Source organism: Lutra lutra, chromosome 16 (genome assembly GCF_902655055.1).
Source record: "Lutra lutra chromosome 16, mLutLut1.2, whole genome shotgun sequence".
Lineage (NCBI taxonomy): Eukaryota > Metazoa > Chordata > Mammalia > Carnivora > Mustelidae > Lutra > Lutra lutra.
In genome coordinates, this window is record NC_062293.1 from 50,499,599 (window position 1) to 50,519,274 (window position 19,676).

At 42.1% G+C, this 19,676-nt stretch overlaps 1 protein-coding gene and 1 long non-coding RNA gene across 3 annotated transcripts in view; one reads left to right on the forward strand and one right to left on the reverse strand.

Moving 5' to 3' along the window:
- The window catches only part of LOC125086831 (multidrug and toxin extrusion protein 2-like), a 70,818-nt gene extending 59,791 nt beyond the window's left edge, over window positions 1–11,027 (forward strand). The window contains exons 15-18 of one of the 2 annotated variants that reach the window (XM_047706344.1): window positions 3,141–3,235; window positions 4,667–4,721; window positions 5,470–5,742; window positions 10,989–11,027. In XM_047706344.1, the coding sequence (XP_047562300.1) occupies window positions 3,141–3,235; window positions 4,667–4,721; window positions 5,470–5,489 (170 nt within the window). In that variant the 3' untranslated portion in view covers window positions 5,490–5,742; window positions 10,989–11,027. Of the gene's footprint in view, window positions 1–3,140; window positions 3,236–4,666; window positions 4,722–5,469; window positions 5,743–10,988 lie in introns of those variants that run through there. The other variant, XM_047706345.1, reaches the window with a different exon arrangement.
- Window positions 3,100–19,375, reverse strand: LOC125086835 (uncharacterized). The gene is made up of 3 exons (XR_007123271.1): window positions 19,239–19,375; window positions 17,792–17,795; window positions 3,100–3,109 (listed from the first exon to the last, which is right to left on the reverse strand). It is a non-coding gene; the product is annotated as an uncharacterized LOC125086835 (long non-coding RNA).
- Window positions 19,376–19,676: the final 301 nt, after the last annotated feature.

A 19,676-nucleotide genomic window follows, 5' to 3' on the forward strand; every position in this document is an offset into this window, starting at 1 on the left:
ATCTTCTCCCAATCTCCCAAAGGTAGATTGCCTTTTTGGCTTTTTGATGGTTTCCTTTGCTGTGTGAAAGCTTTTTATTTTGATGTAGTCCCAATAGTTTTTTGTTTTTGTTTTCCTTGCCTGAGGAGATACATCCATAAATATGTCTAAGAGATTACTGCTTATCTTTTCTTTTGGGAGTTTTATGGTTTGGGGGTTTCACATTTAGGTCTGTACTCCATTTTAAGTTAATTTTTGTGTATGGTATAAAAAAGTGGTTTAGTTTCATTCTTTTTCATGTGGCTATACAGTTTCCCCAACACCATTTTTTTTTAAAGATTTTATTTATTTATTTGACAAACAGAGATCACAAGTAGGCAGAGAGGCAGGCAGAGAGAGAGAGAGAGAGAGAGAGAGGAGGAAGCCGGTTCCCTGCTGAGCAGAGAGCCTGATGTGGGACTCGATCCCAGGACCCTGGGATCATGACCCAAGCTGAAGGCAGAGGCTTAACCCACTGAGCCACCCAAGTGCCCTGAATTTTATTTTTTTAGTGAAAAAATAGTCTGATTAGAGGACTTACTAAATTCCGTAGAATGTAGTCAAATAGGTTTAGTTTTGCATCCAATCAGTACATTTTTCCATGTAAAAATTTTGAATCTACCCCAGTTCTCTGTGAAATTTTAATCTTGTGGCTGTCATAAGAGCCTCCCTGTGTCCACACAGACAGGTGCTTAGTTTCTTATCTTGACTTTTTAGGAAACATTACTTGGTGGCCTAAAGAATAACTATTTTCAATGTCATCTCTCTTTTCATGCCTGGGGGCCTTTGTGTGGCTGATTAATGTCAAGCTGGGCTTCATCATTCTCTGTTTGGGACACAGACCTGCCAAATGTTTATTACTGTCTCGTAGTGCTACCAAACACTGCCCTAAACTCCTGGGAAATACTGTTTACCTAAATTGGGAGAGCCCTGTCCTCCTCAATAAGCTGCTAGGGTTTAATAATTCTTCTTCACTTAAAAAAAAAACAAAATGCTAAAACCTCTCTCTCAGTAGAATCTAATGCTTCTTTAGAATAAGCAGATTTCCCTCTCTTTGTTCACTAAGAGGCTTTTTACCGTTGTACTTAGTAGGTGCTCAGATTTGTTCAAAAGTCCTTTTAAATTATTAAAATTTTACTTTAATGGTATGGAAATTTGGGGAAATGCTTAAAACACACAGGAAATTAAATTGCCTTTAGTTACCCTGCTGAGCTAGAACAGCAGAGGCATTCAATGTATTTTATGCCAGTGTTTTTTATTATTCACAGATGTAGGGTTATATTAACTATATAATTTCCTCCCATTCCATGTTAAAAACATGGTTTTTAGTACCTCTACACTACTTCCTTGTATCATTTCTTCAATGCTTCCCTGACAGTGGACATTTAAATTGCTTCTTGTTATTTATGTATTTTTTAAGATTTTATTTATTTATTTGACAGAGAGGGACAGAGAGAACAGCAGAGGGAGCTACAGAGAGGGAGGGAGAAGCAGGCTCCCCTGCCCCGGGGGGGCTCCCTGCTCAGTGGGGAGCCTGCTTCTCCCTCCTCTGCAGCCCCCTGCTTGTGCTCTCTCTCTGCCAAATAAATAAATAAGATATTAAGTAAGTAAGTAAATAAATAAATTGCTTCTCTTTATAAATAAGATTGTGCTGAGCCTCCTAGGTGTGTGAATTACTAAGTTCCCTGACTCTTTCCTCAGGATGGATTCCTAGGAATAGAATCACCCCCTCAAAGGGATGTCAGTCCACTTGCTTCTGAACGGAAGAGAAGTTTTGTTTAATTCTGAGGAGTTTGGTTAAATTCCAGTTTGGTTTCATTATGAGGAATCCACAGCGGACTGGTGTCCGTGTGCCTTTGCCAGTGTGGGGCCCCGGACGTGGAATGAATGAATGAATGAATGAATGAATGGACTAATTAACAGTCTCTGCCAGATTCCATCTCTCACCAAAGCAGCCAGCTTTGTAGCGGAACTGTTGACATACGAGTGGATATTTTACATCCACTTTGGTATATAATGGACATTTAACTAGCTTAAATAGTTTCATAGGTGAATAGGCATTGGTTTTATCTTTTTTCTTTTTTTTGAAAGGATCCATTTATATTCTCAGTAAACTTGTCCACATGACAGTTGGTTTCCCCTGGGCCTGGGCCTTCTCCTGCCTCTGCCGGCAGGGCCTGTCCTGGAGCTGTCACAGCCACTCCCCCTCCCTCCACGGTGAGAGCTTCTGCCCTTCTCGGGGACTCTGGGCCGTGGGTCACTGTTGCGGCGCTCTGTTCAGTGGCTTCTGTAGCCCTTCTCACCCTTCTCACCCTTCCAGCCAGCACGTTTGCAGCCTTGCCTGTTGTCTGTCTTCCCCAGTAGCGTGTAAGCTCTCGGAGGGCCCTGATCTTGCCAGCCTGTCCCACTCCGTGTTGCTAGCCCTCAAAACCCGACCTGCCACAAAGAAGCCAGTACATATTTGTTAAATCAGTGTATAAGCAGCAAACAGTTCTGTGCTGTTTTGACTGTTTATTGCCAGAGTGACTGCCGCAGATCGACCAGTGTAAACTTGAGTCTAGTGCCGGTCTCTACTTCTGTACATTTTTAAGGTAGTTATTTTTTTTTTTAAAGATTTTGTTTATTTATTTATTTGACAGAGAGAGAGAGATCACAAGTAGGCAGAGAGGCAGGCAGAGGGAGAGGGAGAAGCAGGCTCCCTGCCGAGCAGAGGGCCCGATGCGGGGCTCCATCCCAGGACCCTGAGATCATGACCCGAGCCGAAGGGAGAGGCTTTAACCCACTGAGCCACCCAGGTGCCCCTTATTTTTTATTTTTTTAAAAGATTTTATTTATTTATTTGACAGAAATCACAAGCAGGCAGAGAGGCAGGCAGAGAGAAAGGGGGAAGCAGGCTCCCCGCTGAGCGGAGAGCCCGATGGGGGCTCGATGCCAGGACCCTGAGATCATGACCTGAGCTGAAGGCAGAGACTTTAACCCACTGAGCCACCCAGGCGCCCCAGGAAGTTATTTTAGCTGAAGTTGTATTAACTCTATGGACATAGTAATCTTGGAAGAATGTGAACAATGACAGAACATAACAGAAGAACACCTAAGCCATGATTCTCATCCTGTATCCGTAGGTCTCTGGTCTGGATTGATCATCTGTGTTTTCTTTCAAGCCCTTTTCTATCTGGTGCTCATCTGCAGGACGAACTGGAAGAGAACTGCTGAGCAGGTAACAGCATCTTCTGGAAGGGTGGCTCTTTCTCGGTCCCGTGGCTCTGTGAGGAACCTGAAGGTCAAATGCTAAGGAGGCCATTGGCAGCATGACTGCTTCATTTCATGGCAAGTGTCTAATGTGAGTTCGGGGCAGAAGGACAGCTCGTTTCAGCACATTTTCTTCTTTGTTCCATGAGTTCAGTATCTACTCACTAGGGTTCAACAACAAATGAGGAATTAGCTTAGAAAATATTTTGCTGTTTTAGTATAAAAATAGTTTTTTATCCTGATTATACAGACTTCTCTGTGTTTAGGCCTCTTTTTTTTATTTTTATTTTTTTAATTTGACACAGAGAGAGAGAGATCACAAGGAGACAGAGAGGCAGGCAGAGAGAGAGGAAGAAGCAGGCTCTCCACCAAGCAGAGAGCCCGATGCGGGGCTCGATCCCAGGACCCTGAGATCATGACCCGAGCCGAAGGCAGAGGCTTTAACCCACTGAGCCACCCAGGTGCCCCTCGGCCTCTTTTTAGAAACACTTTTGGTCCACGTTTTCCTAAAAGGCAGCGTGCTGAGGATCTGTGATCAGTGAGGAATGCTTGGGGAAGAGCCATAACCTCCGGGTAGAGGAACGGGATGGCGACTCTATGGGCCTCTCTGGGTGTGACTTATGACCTGTGTTTATTCTGTCAAGATGAGATGGATGACAAGTTGGGGTAGGGGATGTGTTACTGATAGGGAGACAGGGGCTGAATTTAGTGCACAAAGTGCCCCTGCTTCAATTTTGTGTCCTGTTCCCCGGGTTCACATGCCTTTGGTTTTCCTAGTTTGATGTATGGTGTCTTTCCTACCTTAGCGTGACATATGGAGGGAGGAAGTAGTACTGGACGTTGAGCTGGGCCATAAACTGTCCTTTATATGATCACACCATTCGTCTTTAGACTTTATTTTGTATAGCAGTGCTTAGGAACACTGAAATGTGCAGTGCAAGAAAAACATGAAATTTGCAACTACGGGCACAAGTTGCCTTTTACATTATGATTGTGAGCTGAGCACGGGAGAATAGCGGTTGTCCAGGGTCACGTTCTATGGTCATTGGTGTTTTCAGGACCAGAAAGGACAGTGCTAAATGTTAGAGCTCTTTTTTTTTTTTTTTAAGATTATTTATTTATCTGAGAGACAGACCAGGAGAGGAGCACGAGCAGGGGGAGGGGCAGAGGAAGAAGCAGACTCCCCACTGGGCAGGGAGGCCAATGGGGGACTTGATCCCAGGACCCCAGGATCATGCCCTGAGCCATGGGCAGACGCTTAACCCACTGAGCCACCCGGGTGCCCCGAGTTAGAGCTCATTAAGAGCGGTTCTATTGGTAGCTTGGGTGAAATTTTTACAAGAGAATACTCGCCCAACTTGATGTACACTTCATTGGCTTCTTTGATGCTTGTTTTCAGGCACAGGTCCGAGCTGGGCTTAAGGGGATCAAAGAGACCACGCCGTCACCAGCAGGTAACAGAGCACAGTCTGGTGGCCTTGATCTGCCTCATGAGGCTGAAACTTAGTGTAGCCAAAGTTAAGTTATGAGATCCTGCTCTCTTGCGTAATAATCTTGTCCCTGCCCTACTAATTGGGAGATCAACGCTGGGTTCTCCTGTGAAATGTTCTCAATGTAATTTCACATAATACCAGGCAATAATTGATGGTCATTGCTGACAACGTGCCCTTAGGAAACTTCCCATAATATCTCTTTACTGAACCCCGTACATAAGGGTATATACGCCACTGTCCTCTGCCATCAGATCTACCCGTCTTGGAGAAAGAAGTAACTGACAGAGTGGTTCTGCCTGATGTCCTCACACCCGAGAGCCAGACCTTCCAACTAATGGTCCTAGAGGAAAGCAGCCAGTACGCCGTGTCAACCATCAGGGATGTCCTGACAGGAAGCCAGTTGATTTTCTATCGTGGAATAGCTCTAGCTGTCGCCGTCGCTGTTCTTTTAGCGGGCATTTTAGTAAGGGTCTTCAATGACCGTGGCTAAAATAAAAGCATTAGCACCAGCCCACAGACTGGACATAATCGTTCCATGTTGTCTTAGTTGTCCCGAGAGTCTGCACTGTCCTCGTGGAGATCAAGACCGGAGGTGGAATTCTAAGTTTCTCCCAGACGTTAACTCTATCATGGCTTGTAAATCTGTAAATTTGATTGTCCCTGCTGGAAGTGTTCTGTGCTCTTATGTTGAATGTTTTCCCTCTTTCAGGAAAGTTCATTGCCGTGTAAAACTGATTGCTGAACCAGCTTTTTTGTATTTCTCTGTTAGTGTATTTAATCTTACCAGTGGGTATGTATTAAGTGCCTGTTCAAGTTCTGTCTCAGGTATGGCCATACAAGCTTTTATAAAATTAAACACCTTAAAACTGAAAATGCATGCTAATGATATTTGAGGCTATAAAGGCTATCGAAATGCTAACTTTTAGTTTTGGGCCTTCAAACACATTTTTGTGGCAACTTTTGTATTAAAGAATCAATCTGTGTTGTCTTCTGCTGCTCAGCTACCCAGATGCGGCCCTCTCCCATCAGGGTTTTAAAGCCTTTATGGGGAGTTTGAGCAATCCAAATAGAAAATACTAAAAACAAACAAACAAGCAAGCAAACAAACAAAAAAACCTAATATTGGGGATCCCCTCCACAAAGCCCACCAAGTGACCAGTGTCCCCATTGGCTTTTCATCTCTTTCTCTGAAATGAGAACAAGCCTAGGATGACCAGACAACTGTGAAAAAACAGTAATACAAGAAGGCAACTGAAAAGAAACCAAGACTTCATAGGGTAAAGAAGACTTACATCCTCAAAGGGATAACCCCAAATACTGCAACCATGATCTAGAACAGGAAGCTCTAGAATGAAACATTCAGGAAAACTTTGGAGCTAAAATTCACATAACATAAAATTAACCAGTTAAAGTGTATAATTCAGTAGCATTTTGTACATTTAGTACATTTGTGATTTTCTGTTGTTTGTTTTTAAACTGTTGGGGTTTTTTAAAGGTTTTATTTGGGGCACCTGGGTGGCTTAGTGGGTTAAGTATCTGCCTTCAGCTCAGGTCATGATCTCAGGGTCTTGGGATTGAGCCCCATATCAGGCTCCTCCCTCTCCCTCTGCCTGCCCCTTCCCCTGCTTGTGTGCTGTCTCTCTTTGTCAAATAAATAGTAAAATCTTTTTTTAAAAAGGTTTTATTTAATTATTTATTTGAGAGAGAGAGAGCATAACAGGGGAGGGGCAGAAGGAGAGGAAAAAGCAGACTACCGAGCAGGGGGCCTGATGTGGGGCTCGATCCCAGGACCCTGAGATCATGACCTGAACCAAAGGTAGATGCTTACCTGACTGAGCCACCCAGGTGCCTAGAAAGTTTCTAATTTTGATGAAGCCCAGTTCATCTATTTTTTCTTTTTTTGCTTCTGCTTTTGTCATCATATCTTAAAAATCCATTGCCAGGTGATAAGAAAAAAAAAAAAACAAAACAACGTTAAGTACTCTGGGAATCTAAAAAGATTATGGAAGAATTTAAAAACAAAATAGAAGACTTTGTTTCCAGCATGACATGTCAGGAGGTTGGAGGTCATCAAGAATTCTCAGTCAAGAGTTCTAGAACTTATTTCTTCTCTGTCACCTGTGACACCAAATATGTGTGGTTCTTTTAGGCAAACAGCCAGTTTTCCAAATCTCCCAACACCAGCTGGAGGTCTGATGATTCCATTGAATTCTGACGCTACGTACCCAGAGTCCGTGTCACACCCCAGGTTGAGGCTTAGGGGCTCAGACCCACAAGACTGACCCCAACTCGAGAAGCCCAATTGCAAGTCCACGCCCACCCAACTTTTTCTGACTGACCAGCTGTCAGCTGGGGGTTTTTCAGGGCCCCATTCTTGGATTCGACAATTTGCTAGAACAGCTCACAGGACTCGGGAAGATGCTTGACATATGGCTACTGTTTTATTATGATGGTTACAACTCAGGAAGAGCTCAATGGAAGGGATGCACAGGGGAAGGGACAAGGGGTGATGATGCTCAGAGGTCCCACGCCTCTTCTGGGCATGTCACCCTCCCGGCTCCCCCATGTGCTCACCAGTCCAGAAGCTCTACAAATCCTGTTGCTTAGAGGCTTTTTTGAAGGTTCTGTTAGAGAGAGTGATTGATTTGAACCACTGGCCATTGGTGATTGGACTCCTCTCCAGTCACTCTCCCCTTGCTGGAGGTTGGGGGGCGGGGCAGCAGGTCCCAACCCTCTAATCCCATGTTGGTCTTTCAGCAGACCTGACCCTTCCCCATCCTGAAGTTATCCAGGGGCGCACCAAGAATGACTTTCTTAGCATAAGCTTGGGCAAGGTTAAAAGGCCTCATCATGCATAACAAAAGATGCTCCTCTCACCTCAGGAATCCCAAGGGCTTTAGAAGCTCTTGATCAGAAACCTTGGGCACTTGGATGTCACAATAACAAAAGGAGAACAGCTGACTGAACCATCAACTCCTCTTGCTAGATCCCTCAGAGAACTGAGGTCACAAAGATAACTTCTTCCCCAGAAACTGAAGAGATGGACAGATACAGCTTACCAGAGCAGAGGCGGCTGGAGCCAGGAACCGGAAAAGAGGAACTGAAACTGACTAGTTGCTGGAGGCTTAATGTAGACAAGCTGAAGAGTTAAAAATTTCAAGGGGGTTTCATCTTAGGTGAGCTCCATAAAATCCCATGAATTTCATCTTCAGGGCCCCGTCAGGTTCTCAGAGTGTAGATAAGAGAAAACTCCTCCCATGCTTCTGTAGGAGGTGAGAGAAATGGGACCATTGAAAAATATGCCCAGCGCATTCTGTGCTATTCAACCAAAGCCTACCTTCAAGGGAAACTTTTACCAGAGGCCACCTACCTTGGGTTTTATCAGAACCTAAGCTGGTAGGAGAGAAAGAAGTAAACTCCAACCCCTCCAGCCTTCCACAAGGAGAAATGAAATACCCACGTAGACCCCTCTATCCTTCTGTCATCCTAAGGGATAGAGGGAAGCAGAATCATTCAGGAAGAGTAGGAACAGTCCAGAGACACAGAGGCCCTTTAAAAGACTTGAGTGAGACCTTATCACTGAACTACGGAACACTTCCCTCCACCACACCTTATACTATCACATCAGTTGAGCTCCTGTATAATAGCAAGAAATTACAATGGAAAGAATGATATATCTCAAACCTTACTTAACTCTAGCAAAGCCAAAAGACAACAAGGAGAGCAAAAATCAGCAGACAACAGGGGAAAGTTTAGCCCCTGGCAGCTACAGTCACAAAAACTATAGACATAGCTTATGCCCCAGGCAGATAAACATAAATCCTGCCATCAGAAACCTGTTGACCTCAGTTCCTTCTATCCAGCTCATCCAGTCTAGCTTCCAACAGGTAGTTCATTACAAGGCCTGCTTAAAGGCAAAACAGTTTAGAGACACAAAGCAAGCATCAGACCAGACTCAGATATGGGAGAGATTTGGGGATGATCAGATTGGAAATTTTAAATAACTAGGATTGATATGTTAAGGGTCTAATGGGAAAAGTGGACAACGTGCAAAAAACAGATGGGTCATGCAAATCAGAGAGATTGAGATTCTAGAAAGTATCCAAAGGAAAAGTTAGAAATAAGAAATGCTGTAACAGGAAAAAAATAAATAAATAAGAAGTGCCTTTTGTGGGCTTTTTAATAGACTAGACATGACCAGTGAAAGAATCAGTGAGTTTTTAGAAAGTTCAATAGAAACTTCCTGTCTTAGTCTGTTTAGGGGGTGATAGTGAAATACAACAGATGAGTAGCTTATAAGCAACAGAGATTTACTGCTCACGGTCCTGGTGGCTGGGAAGTCCAAGGTCAAGATTCAAGTGTGGTCTCATCCTGTTGAGGGCCTTCTCCTGGTTCCTAGCCAGTGCCTTCTCATTGAGTCCTCAAAAGGTAGAGGGACAAAGGATCCCTCTGGGGCCTCTTTTAGAACACTGATCCCATCCATTCACTTCCCAAAGGCCCTACTTCCTAATCCTATCACCCTTGGGAATTAGGACTTAAACATGAATTTGGGATCAAATGTGACTTTGGGGGGACTTAAACATTCAGATATAGCCATTCCCAAATGAAATGCAAAGAGAAAAAGAATGGGAGAAAAAAAGAACATCCAAGAACTGTGGGACAATTAGAAAAGGTGTACCATGAAAAAGAAAGAGAAAGAAATTAAAGAAGGAAGGAAGCAAGAAAAAGTAAGTAAGAAAGAAAAAGAAGGGCGCCTGGGTGGCTCAGTAGGTTGAGCCTCTGCCTTCAGCTCGGGTCGTGGTCTCAGGGTCCTGAGATCGAGCCCCGAATTGGGCTCTCTGCTCAGCAGGGTGCCTGCTTCCTCCTCTCTCTCTCTCTCTCTCTCTGCCTGCCTCTCTGCTTACTTGTGATTGCTGTCAAATGGATAAATAAATTCTTTAAAAAAAGGAAAAGAAAAGGTGTATCATGCAGTGAATGGGAGTATCAGAAGGAGGAATAAAAAAGGAATAGAAGAAGACATATTTAAAGTTAATAACTGAGACTTTTACAAAATAATGACAAACACCAAACCACAGTTTCAACTTAAAGAACAAGTAAGATAAATACCCAAAATTCTACACCTACGTATATTATATTTAAGCTGCAGAAAATTGAAGAGAGTCTTGAAAAGAAGCCAGAGGGGGAAAAATAGTACCCCCAATGGAGCAAGCAAAAGAATAATGTCAGACTTCTCCTGAGAAACTATGCACGCAAGAAGAGAGTGGAGTGGAATATTTAAAGTATTGAAAGTAAAAAATCGTCAGATGAGAAATCTGTACCTAGGGAAATTATTCTTCAAAAGTGAAAAGGAAATAAAGACTTTCTCAGATGAATAAAAATTGAAGAAATTTGTCATCCATATACCCACCTTGCAAGATATGTTAGAGGTTCTTTAGAGGGACGAAACATGGTCTACATCAGAAACTTGGATATACATGAGAAAAGGAAGAGCCTTAGAAAAGAAATGAAGGTAAAATTAGATCTTTTAAAAAAAAATTCTTAATTTATCTAATGGTGAAAATGTTTGTTGAAAATAATAACAATGTATTTGGCTATTGTAACTTATGGATAACTAAAATGAGTGACAGTAGTGTTATAAGGGTTGGGAGGGAAGTATTGGGAATACTCTGTTATAAGGCATTTGCACTACCCATGAAGTGTTATTTTAAAGAGGAATTAGAGGGGTGACTGGTGGCTCAGTCAGTTAAGGGTTTGACTCTTGATTTTGGCTTAGATCGTGATCTCGGGGTCATAAGATCAAGCCCTTTGCCAGGAGTGGAGCCTGCTTGAGATTTTTTTCTCTCTCCCTCTGCCCTCCTCTCTCCCTAAAAAAGAAAAAAGAGGGGGAAAAAAAGAGATTCATTGTAAACGTATATCGCAAACCCTAGGGTTACCACTAAAAACTTAAGGAAAAGTATAATAGCTATGCCAGCAGAGGAGAGAAAATAGAATCATATAAAATGCACAATTAAAACCAGGGAAGGCAGAAAGAAAGTGAAAGAGAAAAAATGAGAGCACAGGGGCAGCACATAGAAAAAGTAACAAAGAGAATAATAAATCCCACTGTATCTATATTCACACCCTGACTTCGGAAACAAACAGTAAACTAGGAACAGAAGGGCATGCCCTCAACATAATGAAAGCCTTCTATGAAAAATTCACAACCAACGTCAAGAGTGAAAGACCCAGGGGCGCCTGGGTGGCTCAGTGGGTTAAGGCCTCTGCCTTCGGCTCAGGTCATGATCCCAGGGTTCTGGGATCAAGCCCCACATTGGGCTCTCTGCTCAGCAGGGAGCCTGCTTCCTCCTCTCTCTCTGCCTGCCTCTCTGCCTACTTACGATCTCTATCTGTCAAATAAATAAATAAAATCTTAAAAAAAAAAAAAAAGAGTCAAAGACCCAAAGTTTTCCCTGGCAGATCAGGGACAGGACGAGTATTCGCACTTTCATCAGTTCTATTCACTACAGTACTGCAAGGTCTAGCCCCAAAGCATTAGGCAAGAAAAAGAAATTAAAAGCACCCAGACCGCAAAGAAAGAAGTAAAATTATCTATGTTCATTAATGACACAATCTTATATGTAGAAAACCTGAGATTCGATGAAACTGTTAGACTTAATAAATTTGGCGAAGTTGCAGGATACAAAGAAACACATATACTCAGTTGTATCTCTATCTGTACACTAGCAATGAACAGTCCAAAAAGGAAATTAGGAAGACAATCCCATTATACGATTGCATCGAAGGGATAAAATAAGGGCGCCTGGGTGGCGCAGATGGTTAAGCACCTGCCTTTGGCTCAAGTCATGATTTCCAGGTCCTGGGATCGAGCCCCATGTTTGGCTCCCAGCTCAGCAGGGAGCCTGTTTCTCTCTCTCCTTCTGCCTCTCCCCCTGCTTGTGTGCTCTTTCTGTCTAAGGAATAAAAAAAAAGCTTAAAAAAAAACCCAAAAGATAAAGTATTTATGAGTAAATTAACCAAGGAGGTAGAAAATCTACACTGAAGACTATAAAACATTGCTGAAAGATATTAAAGACAAATAAATAGAAAAGACAACCTTTGTTCACAGAATGGAAAACTTAATACTGTTAAGATGATGATAGTACTGAAAGTGATCTACAGATGCAATGTAGCAAAATCCCAAAGACGTTTTGCAGAAATAGAAAAACCCATAATAAAATTCACATGAAATCTCAAGGGACCCAAACAGCCAAAGCATCTTGAAAAAGAACAAAGTTGGAAGTCTCACACTTCCTGATTTCAAAACTTACTACAAAAATGTAGGAAGCAAAACTGTGCAACACTGGCATAAAGACAGACATAAAGACCAATGGAGAGAACTGAGACCCAAATAAACTTTTGCATGTATACATATATGGTCAAATGATTTTCAGCAAGACGGCCAAGACCATTCAATGGGGGAAAGGACAGTCTTTTGAATAAATGATGCTGGAAAGGTCAGAAATCTGCATGAAAAAGAATGAAGTTGGGCTTTTACCTAACACCATAGACAAAATTAATTCAAAATGGGCAAAAATAAAAGCCTAATTATAAGAGCTAAGACTGTAAACAAACAAACATGGAAAATCTTTATGACAGTGGATTAGGCAATGATTTCTTGGACGTGATACCAAAAGAATAAGCAACAAAAGGAAAGATAGATGGACTGGGTCTCATCAAAATTAAATACTCTTACACATCAAAGGATACTTTCAAGAGAATGAAAAGGCAACCCACTGAGTGGAAGAAAATATTTGTAAATCCTATATACAAAGGAGATTAATGTCCAGAATGTATGAAGAATTTCTACACGTCAGCAGCAGAAAACAAATAGCCCAATTTGTAAATGGTCAAAGGACTTGAATAGACATGTTTCTGTGAAAGATAAATGGCCAATCAACACAAGAGAATATTCTTTACATCATTTTTTGTCATTAGGAAAAGGCAAATTAAAACCACAAGACTTAACGCCAATTACAATGGCTGTTATAAAAAAAAACAGAAAAAAACAAGTGTTGGCAAGGACGTACACAGAATGAAAATCTTGTGCGTTGCTGAAAGGAATATAAAATAATGTAGCCACTGCAGCAGATAGAATGTGTGGTCTTTAGAATGAAATGTAAATTAGCATATGATGCAGCAATTCCACTTCTGGTTATAGACCCAAAAATAATTGAAAGCAGGGAATCAAACAGGTAACTCTTATGCCATTGTTCATGGCAGCATAATTTCCAATAGCCAAGGTGGAAGCGACCCAAAGTTCTGTCAACAGGTAAGCAGATAAACAAAATGTTGTATATACATACAACGGAATACTATTCAGTCTAATAAGGAATGAAATTCTGATATGTGCTCTAAGTTGAACCTTGATAACATGATTCTAAACCATATGTAAAAAGGACCACTTTCTTAGACCACAGACAAAAAATAAACTCAAAATGGATTTTGGTTTCAGTGAAAACTGAAACCATAAAAATCCCAGAAGAAAAAGTAGGCAGTAATCTCTTGGACATCAGCCTTAACATATTTCTGGATGTGTGTCCTTGCGTGAGGGAAAGAAAAGCAAAAATAAACTAATGGAACTACACCAAAATTAAAAGCTTCTGCACAGCAAAGGAAAATGATCAACAAAACAAAAAGGCAGCCTACTGGATGGGAGAAGATATTTGCAAATGATATGTCCAATAAGGGGCTAACATATATAAAGAATTTATACAACAACGTCAAAAAACCAAAAATGGACTAAGGACTTGAATACACATTTTTCCAAGGAAGATATACAGATGGCCAACAAACATGTGAAAAGATGCCCAACATTGGGCACCTGGGTGGCTCAGTTGGTTAAGCGACTGCCTTTGGCTTGGATCATGATCCTGGAGTCCTGGGATCGAGTCCCACGTTGGGCTCCCTGCTCAGCAGGGAGTCTGTTTCTCCCTCTGACTCTCCCCCTTCTCATGCTTGCTCTCACATTCCCCCTCTCTCAAATAAATAGATAAAATCTTAAAAAAAAAAAAGATGCCCAACATCACTGATTATCAGGGAAATGTAAATCAAAACCACAATGAGGATCTCACATGACACTGGTCATAATGACTAGAATAAAAAAGACTAGAGATAACAAGTGTTGGTGAGGATGTGAAGGAAAAGGAACACTCACGCACTGGTGGTGGGATTGCAAACTGGTGCATCCACTGTGGAAAATAGTATGGAGGTTTCCCAGAAGAATAAAAATAGAAATACCATATGATCGAGTGATACCACTGCTAGATATTTACTCAGAGCAAAACACTAACTGAAAAGATACATATATATCTTGCATAGGGTTAAAATTTATGGTATAAATAAGCCTTCAACTTTCCTTTAAATAATTTTTTTAGAGATTTTATTTATGTATTTGACAGAGAGCAAGAGCAGGAACCACAAGCAGTAGGGAGTAGGAGAGGGAGAAGCAGGCTTCCCACTGAGCAGGAAGCCCAATGTGGGGCTCGATCCCAGGACCCTGGGATCATGACCTGATCCGAAGGCAGATACCCCATGACTGAGCCACCCAGGCACCCCTCTTAAATAAGTTTTTAAAAAGACATTCTACCTTAAAGGATATTTCAATTCAATAATATCTTTTGTGATGAAAATCCACTTGAAAGTCACCAATTCAGTTTCACTTTGATCTTTTTATTTTTTCACTAAATTTTGGTAAAATTTGCTTTTAAAAAATAGTGCTATACCAGATGGTGGAGGAGTAGGAGACCTTAATTTCGTCTGGTCCCAAGGATTCTGCTAGATTGCTATCAAACCATTCTGAACACCTGTGAACTCAACCAATCGAAGAGAGAAAGAGCAGCAACTCTACAAATAGAAAAGCAACCACTTTCTGGAAACTAGGACGTGCAGAGAAGTGAATCTGAGGCGATACATGGAAAGAAAGACCGCACAGGGAGGGCCAGCTCCTGGCAAGTGATAGAGCAGTGGAGCACAAAATTGGAACTTTTAGAAGTCTGCTCCATGGAGGGACATTGCTCCACAGGCTAAGTGGGGGGTGGGGGATGGAGCCCTTGCGGGGACAGTGTGGTCTCAGGACCCATGGGGTCACACATATACTGGGGTGTCTGAGTGTGGCAGAGCTGCCAGGTATCGCAGAGATAGAGCCGAAGTGTAAGGCTCTCAGCTCGGGGTTACCTTAAACCGTGATCCAAGGCACAGTTGGGCCACTGCTCTTCGAGCAGGGACCCTACAAGTGGCAGATCCAGGGAGACCCCTTCCTTCCTCCCTGGGGAGGAGCAGCGTGGGAGCATGCTGCAGGAATCTGCTGGGTTTGGAGACTCCAAAAGGGGCCGAGCGCCAGAGGTAGAAATACTTGGTCACAGGCTGGGTGAGCTTGGGAGTGCAGTCGGGAGACCAGGGAGACAGGAGGGATTAACTGCTTTTCTCTGAGGGTGCACTGAGGAGTGGGGCGCCGAGCTCTTAGCTCCTTTGGGCTGGAGACTAGGAGGCTGCCATTTCATTCCATCCTCCAGAGCTCTCTGTACAGAAAGTGTTCAGGGAACAAAAGTGCCTGAGAGAAAACCGGAGATGACTTAGCCTGGCCATCGGTTAAGGGCGGAGCAGTTCCCCCTCGGGCAAAGACATTTGAGAATCACAGCAACAGGCCCCTCCCATAGAAGATCAGCAAAGAACATCCAGCCAAGACTAAGTTTACCCATCAATGAGAACTGTGAAAGAAATATCACCTCAAAAAAGAGAATAAGAGGCAGTACTGACTGCCAGGGACCTAATCAATGTGGACACAAGTAAGGAGGTGGAACTAGAGTCAGGAATAAGGATTATAAAGGTACTGGCTGGGGGATGCCTGGGTGGTTCAGTCCATTGAGCATCTGCCTTCAGCAAGGGTCATGATCCCAGGGTCCCGGGATTGAGTCCAGCATTGGGCTCTCTGCTCGGCAGGGAGCCTGCTTCTCCCTCTGCCTGCTGTGCCCCCTGCTTGTGCTCTCTCTCTCCCCCCAAATAAATAAATAAATAAATAATCTTTAAATAAATAAATAAATATAGTACCTGGGTTTGAGAAAAGCATAGAAGACATTAGAGAATCCCCTTCTGGAGAAATAAAAGAACAAAAATCTAACAAGTTCAAATTTTAAAAAGCTGTTAATGAGATGCAGAAGAAAAATGGAAGCTCTAACTACAAGGATAAATTAATCAGAAGAGAATTAGTGATATGGAAGACCAAATGATGGGGAATAAAGAAACTGAGAAAAAGAGAGATAAATAACTACTAGATCACATGGGGAGAATTGGAGAGATAAGTGATAACATAATGTGAAACAATATTAGAATAATTTGGATCTCAGAAGAAGAGGAAAGAGAGAGCAGGACAGAAGGTATATTGGAGCAAATTATAGCAGAGAACTTTTCCTAATCTGGGGAAGGAGACTGGTATCAAAATTCAGGAGGCAGAGAGAACCCCCCCTCAAAATCAATAAAAATTGGTCAATACCCCAGTATCTAATAGTGGAACTTACAAATCTCAGAGACAGGGGCACCTGGGTGGCTCAGTGGGTTAAGCCACTGCCTTCAGCTCAGGTCATGGTCTCAGGGTCCTGGGATCAAGCCCCTCATCAGACTCTCTGCTCAGCAGGGAACCTTCATCCCCCTCTGTTTCTGCCTGCCTCTCTGCCTACTTGTGATCTCTCTCTCTCTCTCTCTCTCTGTCAAATAAATAAAATCTTAAAAAATATAGATATCAGAGACAAAGAAAATCCTGTAAGCTGCTCAGGACAGGAGATTTGTAACCTACAAGGGTAGAAAGATTAAATGGCAGCAGACCTATCCACGGAGACCTGGCAGGCCAGAAAGGATGGACATGATATATTCAGGGTGCTAAATGAGAAAAATATGCAGCCAAGAATATGTGATCCAGCTAGGATGTCATTCAAAATAGAAGAAGTGAAGAAATCTTCCAGGACAAACAGAAACTAAAATAATTTGTGATCACCAAACGAGCCCTACAAGAGATATTGAAAGGGGTCCTCTAAGCAAAGATAGAGTCCAAAAGTAACAGACCAGAAAGGAACAGAGACAATATACAGTAACAGGCACCTTACAGGCAATACAATGGCACTCAGTTCATATCTTTCAATAGTTACCCTTTTTGTAAATGGGCTAAATGCCCCGACCAAAACACACAGGGTATCAGGTTGGATTAAAAAGCAAGACCCATCGATATGCCATCTGCAAGACACTCATTTTAGACCCAAAGCCACCTCCAGATTTAAGGTGAGGGGGAGGAAAACACTTTATCATGCTAATGGACACCAAAAGACATCTGTGGTGGCAATCCTTATATCAGACAAAATAGATTTTAAGCCAAAGGCTGTAATAAGAGATGAGGAAGGTCACTGTATCATCATTAAAAGGTCTATCCAACCAGATCTAACAATTGTAAATATTTATGCCCCTAACATGGGAGCGCCAATTATATAAGTCAATTAATAACAAAATCAAAGAAACACATCAACAATAATACAATAATAGGGGGCTTAAACATCCTGCTCACTGCAATGGAAGAACATCCAAGCAGAAGATCAACAAGGAAATGAAGGCTTTAAATGACACACTGGACCAGATGGACATCACAGATATATCCAGAACATTCCATCCCAAGCAACAGAATACACATTCTTCTCAAGTGCACATGGAACAGTCTACAGAATAGATCACACACTGGGTCACATACCAGGTCTCAACTGGTATCAAAAGACTGGGATCATTCCCTGCGTACTTTTGGACCCCAATGCTTTGAAACTAGAACTCAACCACAAGAAGAAATTTGAACTCAAATACATGGAGGCTAAAGAGTGTCCTACTAAAAAATGAATGGGTCAACCAGGAAATTAAAGAATTTAAAAAACTCATGGAAACAAATGAAAATGAAAACACAACTGTTCGAAATCTTTGGGATGCAGCAAAGGCAGTCCTAAGAGGGAAGTATGTAGCACTACAGGCCTTTCTCAAGAAACAAGAAAGGTCTCAAACACACAACCTAACCCTAAACCCAGTGGAGCTGGAGAAAGAACAGCAAATAAAGCTTAAGCCCAGCAGGAGAAGAGAAATAATAAAGATTTGAACCGAAATCATGAAATAAAAACCAAAAGAACAGTAGAACAGATCAACGAAATTAGGGAGCTGTTTCTTTGAAAGAATTAATAAGATTGATAAGCCTTAGGCCAGCCTTATCAAAAGGAAAAGAGAAAGGACCCAAGTAAATAAAATCTTGAATGAAAGATGGGAGATCACAACCAACACTGAAGAAATACAAGCAGTTATAAGAACATATTATGAGCAACTATATGTCACAAATTAGACAATCTGGAAGAAATGGATGCATTCCTAGAGATGTATAAACTACCAAAACTGAACCAGGAAGAAATAGAAAACCTGACTAGACCCATAACCAGCAAGGAGATTGAAGCAGTCATCAAAAATCTCCCAAAAAACAGGAGCCCAGGGCCAGAAGTCTTCCCAGGGGAATTCTACCAAACATTTAAAGAAGAATTAATACCTATTCTTCTGAAGCTGTTTCAAAAAATCAAAATGGAAGGGAAACTTTCAAATGCTTTTTATGAGACCAGCATTACCTTGATCCCCAAAGTGAAGACCCCACCAAAAAGGAGAATTATAGAACAATACCCCTAATGAACACAATTCAAAAACCCTCACCATGATATTGTTAAAATACCTATGCAACCTAGAGAAATCTACACAGTCAATGCAATCCCTATCAAAATACCATCAACTTTTTTCACAGAGCTGGAACAAATAATCCTAAAATTTGTATGGAACCAGAAAAGACCCCAATGAGCCAGAAGAATGTGGAAAAAGGAAAGCAAAGCTGGTGGCATCACAATTCCAAACTTCAAGCTCTATTAGAAAACTGTAATCAGGGGTGCCTGGGTGGCCCAGTGGGTTAAAGCCTCTGCCTTCGGCTCAGGTCATGATCGCAGGGTCCTGGTATTGAGCCCCACGTTGGGCTCTCGGCTCAGAAGGGAACCTGCTTCCCTTCCTCTCTCTCTCTCTGCCTGCTTCTCTGCCTACTTGTGATCTCCGTCTCTCTGTCAAATAAATAAAATCTTAAAAAAAAAAAAGAAATCTGTAATCATCAAGATAGTATGGTACTGGCACAAAAACAGATACATAGATCAATGGAGCAGAATAGAGAGCCCAGAAATGGACCCTCAACTCTATGGTCAACTAATCTTTGACAAAACAGGAAAGAATATCCAATGGAAAAAGGACAGTCTCCTCAACAAATGGTTTGGGAAAATTGGACAGCCACATGCAGAAGAATGGAACCGGACCATTTCCATACACCATACATAAAATACACTCAATATAGATGAAAGACCTAAATGGGAGACAGGAATCCATCAAAATCCTGGAGCAGAACACAGCAACTTCTATGACCTCAGCCACCGCAACTTCTTGCCAGACAGTCTCCAAAGGCAAGGGAAACAAAGGCAAAAATGAACTATTGGGACTTCATCCAGACAAAAATCTTTTGCACTACAAAAGAAACAGTCGACAAAACCAAAGGGAACCTACAGAATGAGAGAAGGTATTTGCAAATGACATATCAGATAAAGGGCTAGTGTTCAAAATCTATAAAGAACTTCTCAAACTCAACACCCAAAGAACAAATAATCCAATCAAGAAATGGGCAAGGACATGAACAGACATTTCTGCAAAGAAGACATCCAAATGGCCAACAGACACATGAAAAAGTACTGAACATCACTCAGCATCAGGGAACCACAGTGAGATACCACCTCACACCAGTCAGAAGGGCTAAAATTAACCAGTCAGGAAATGACAGGTGTTGGTGAGGAT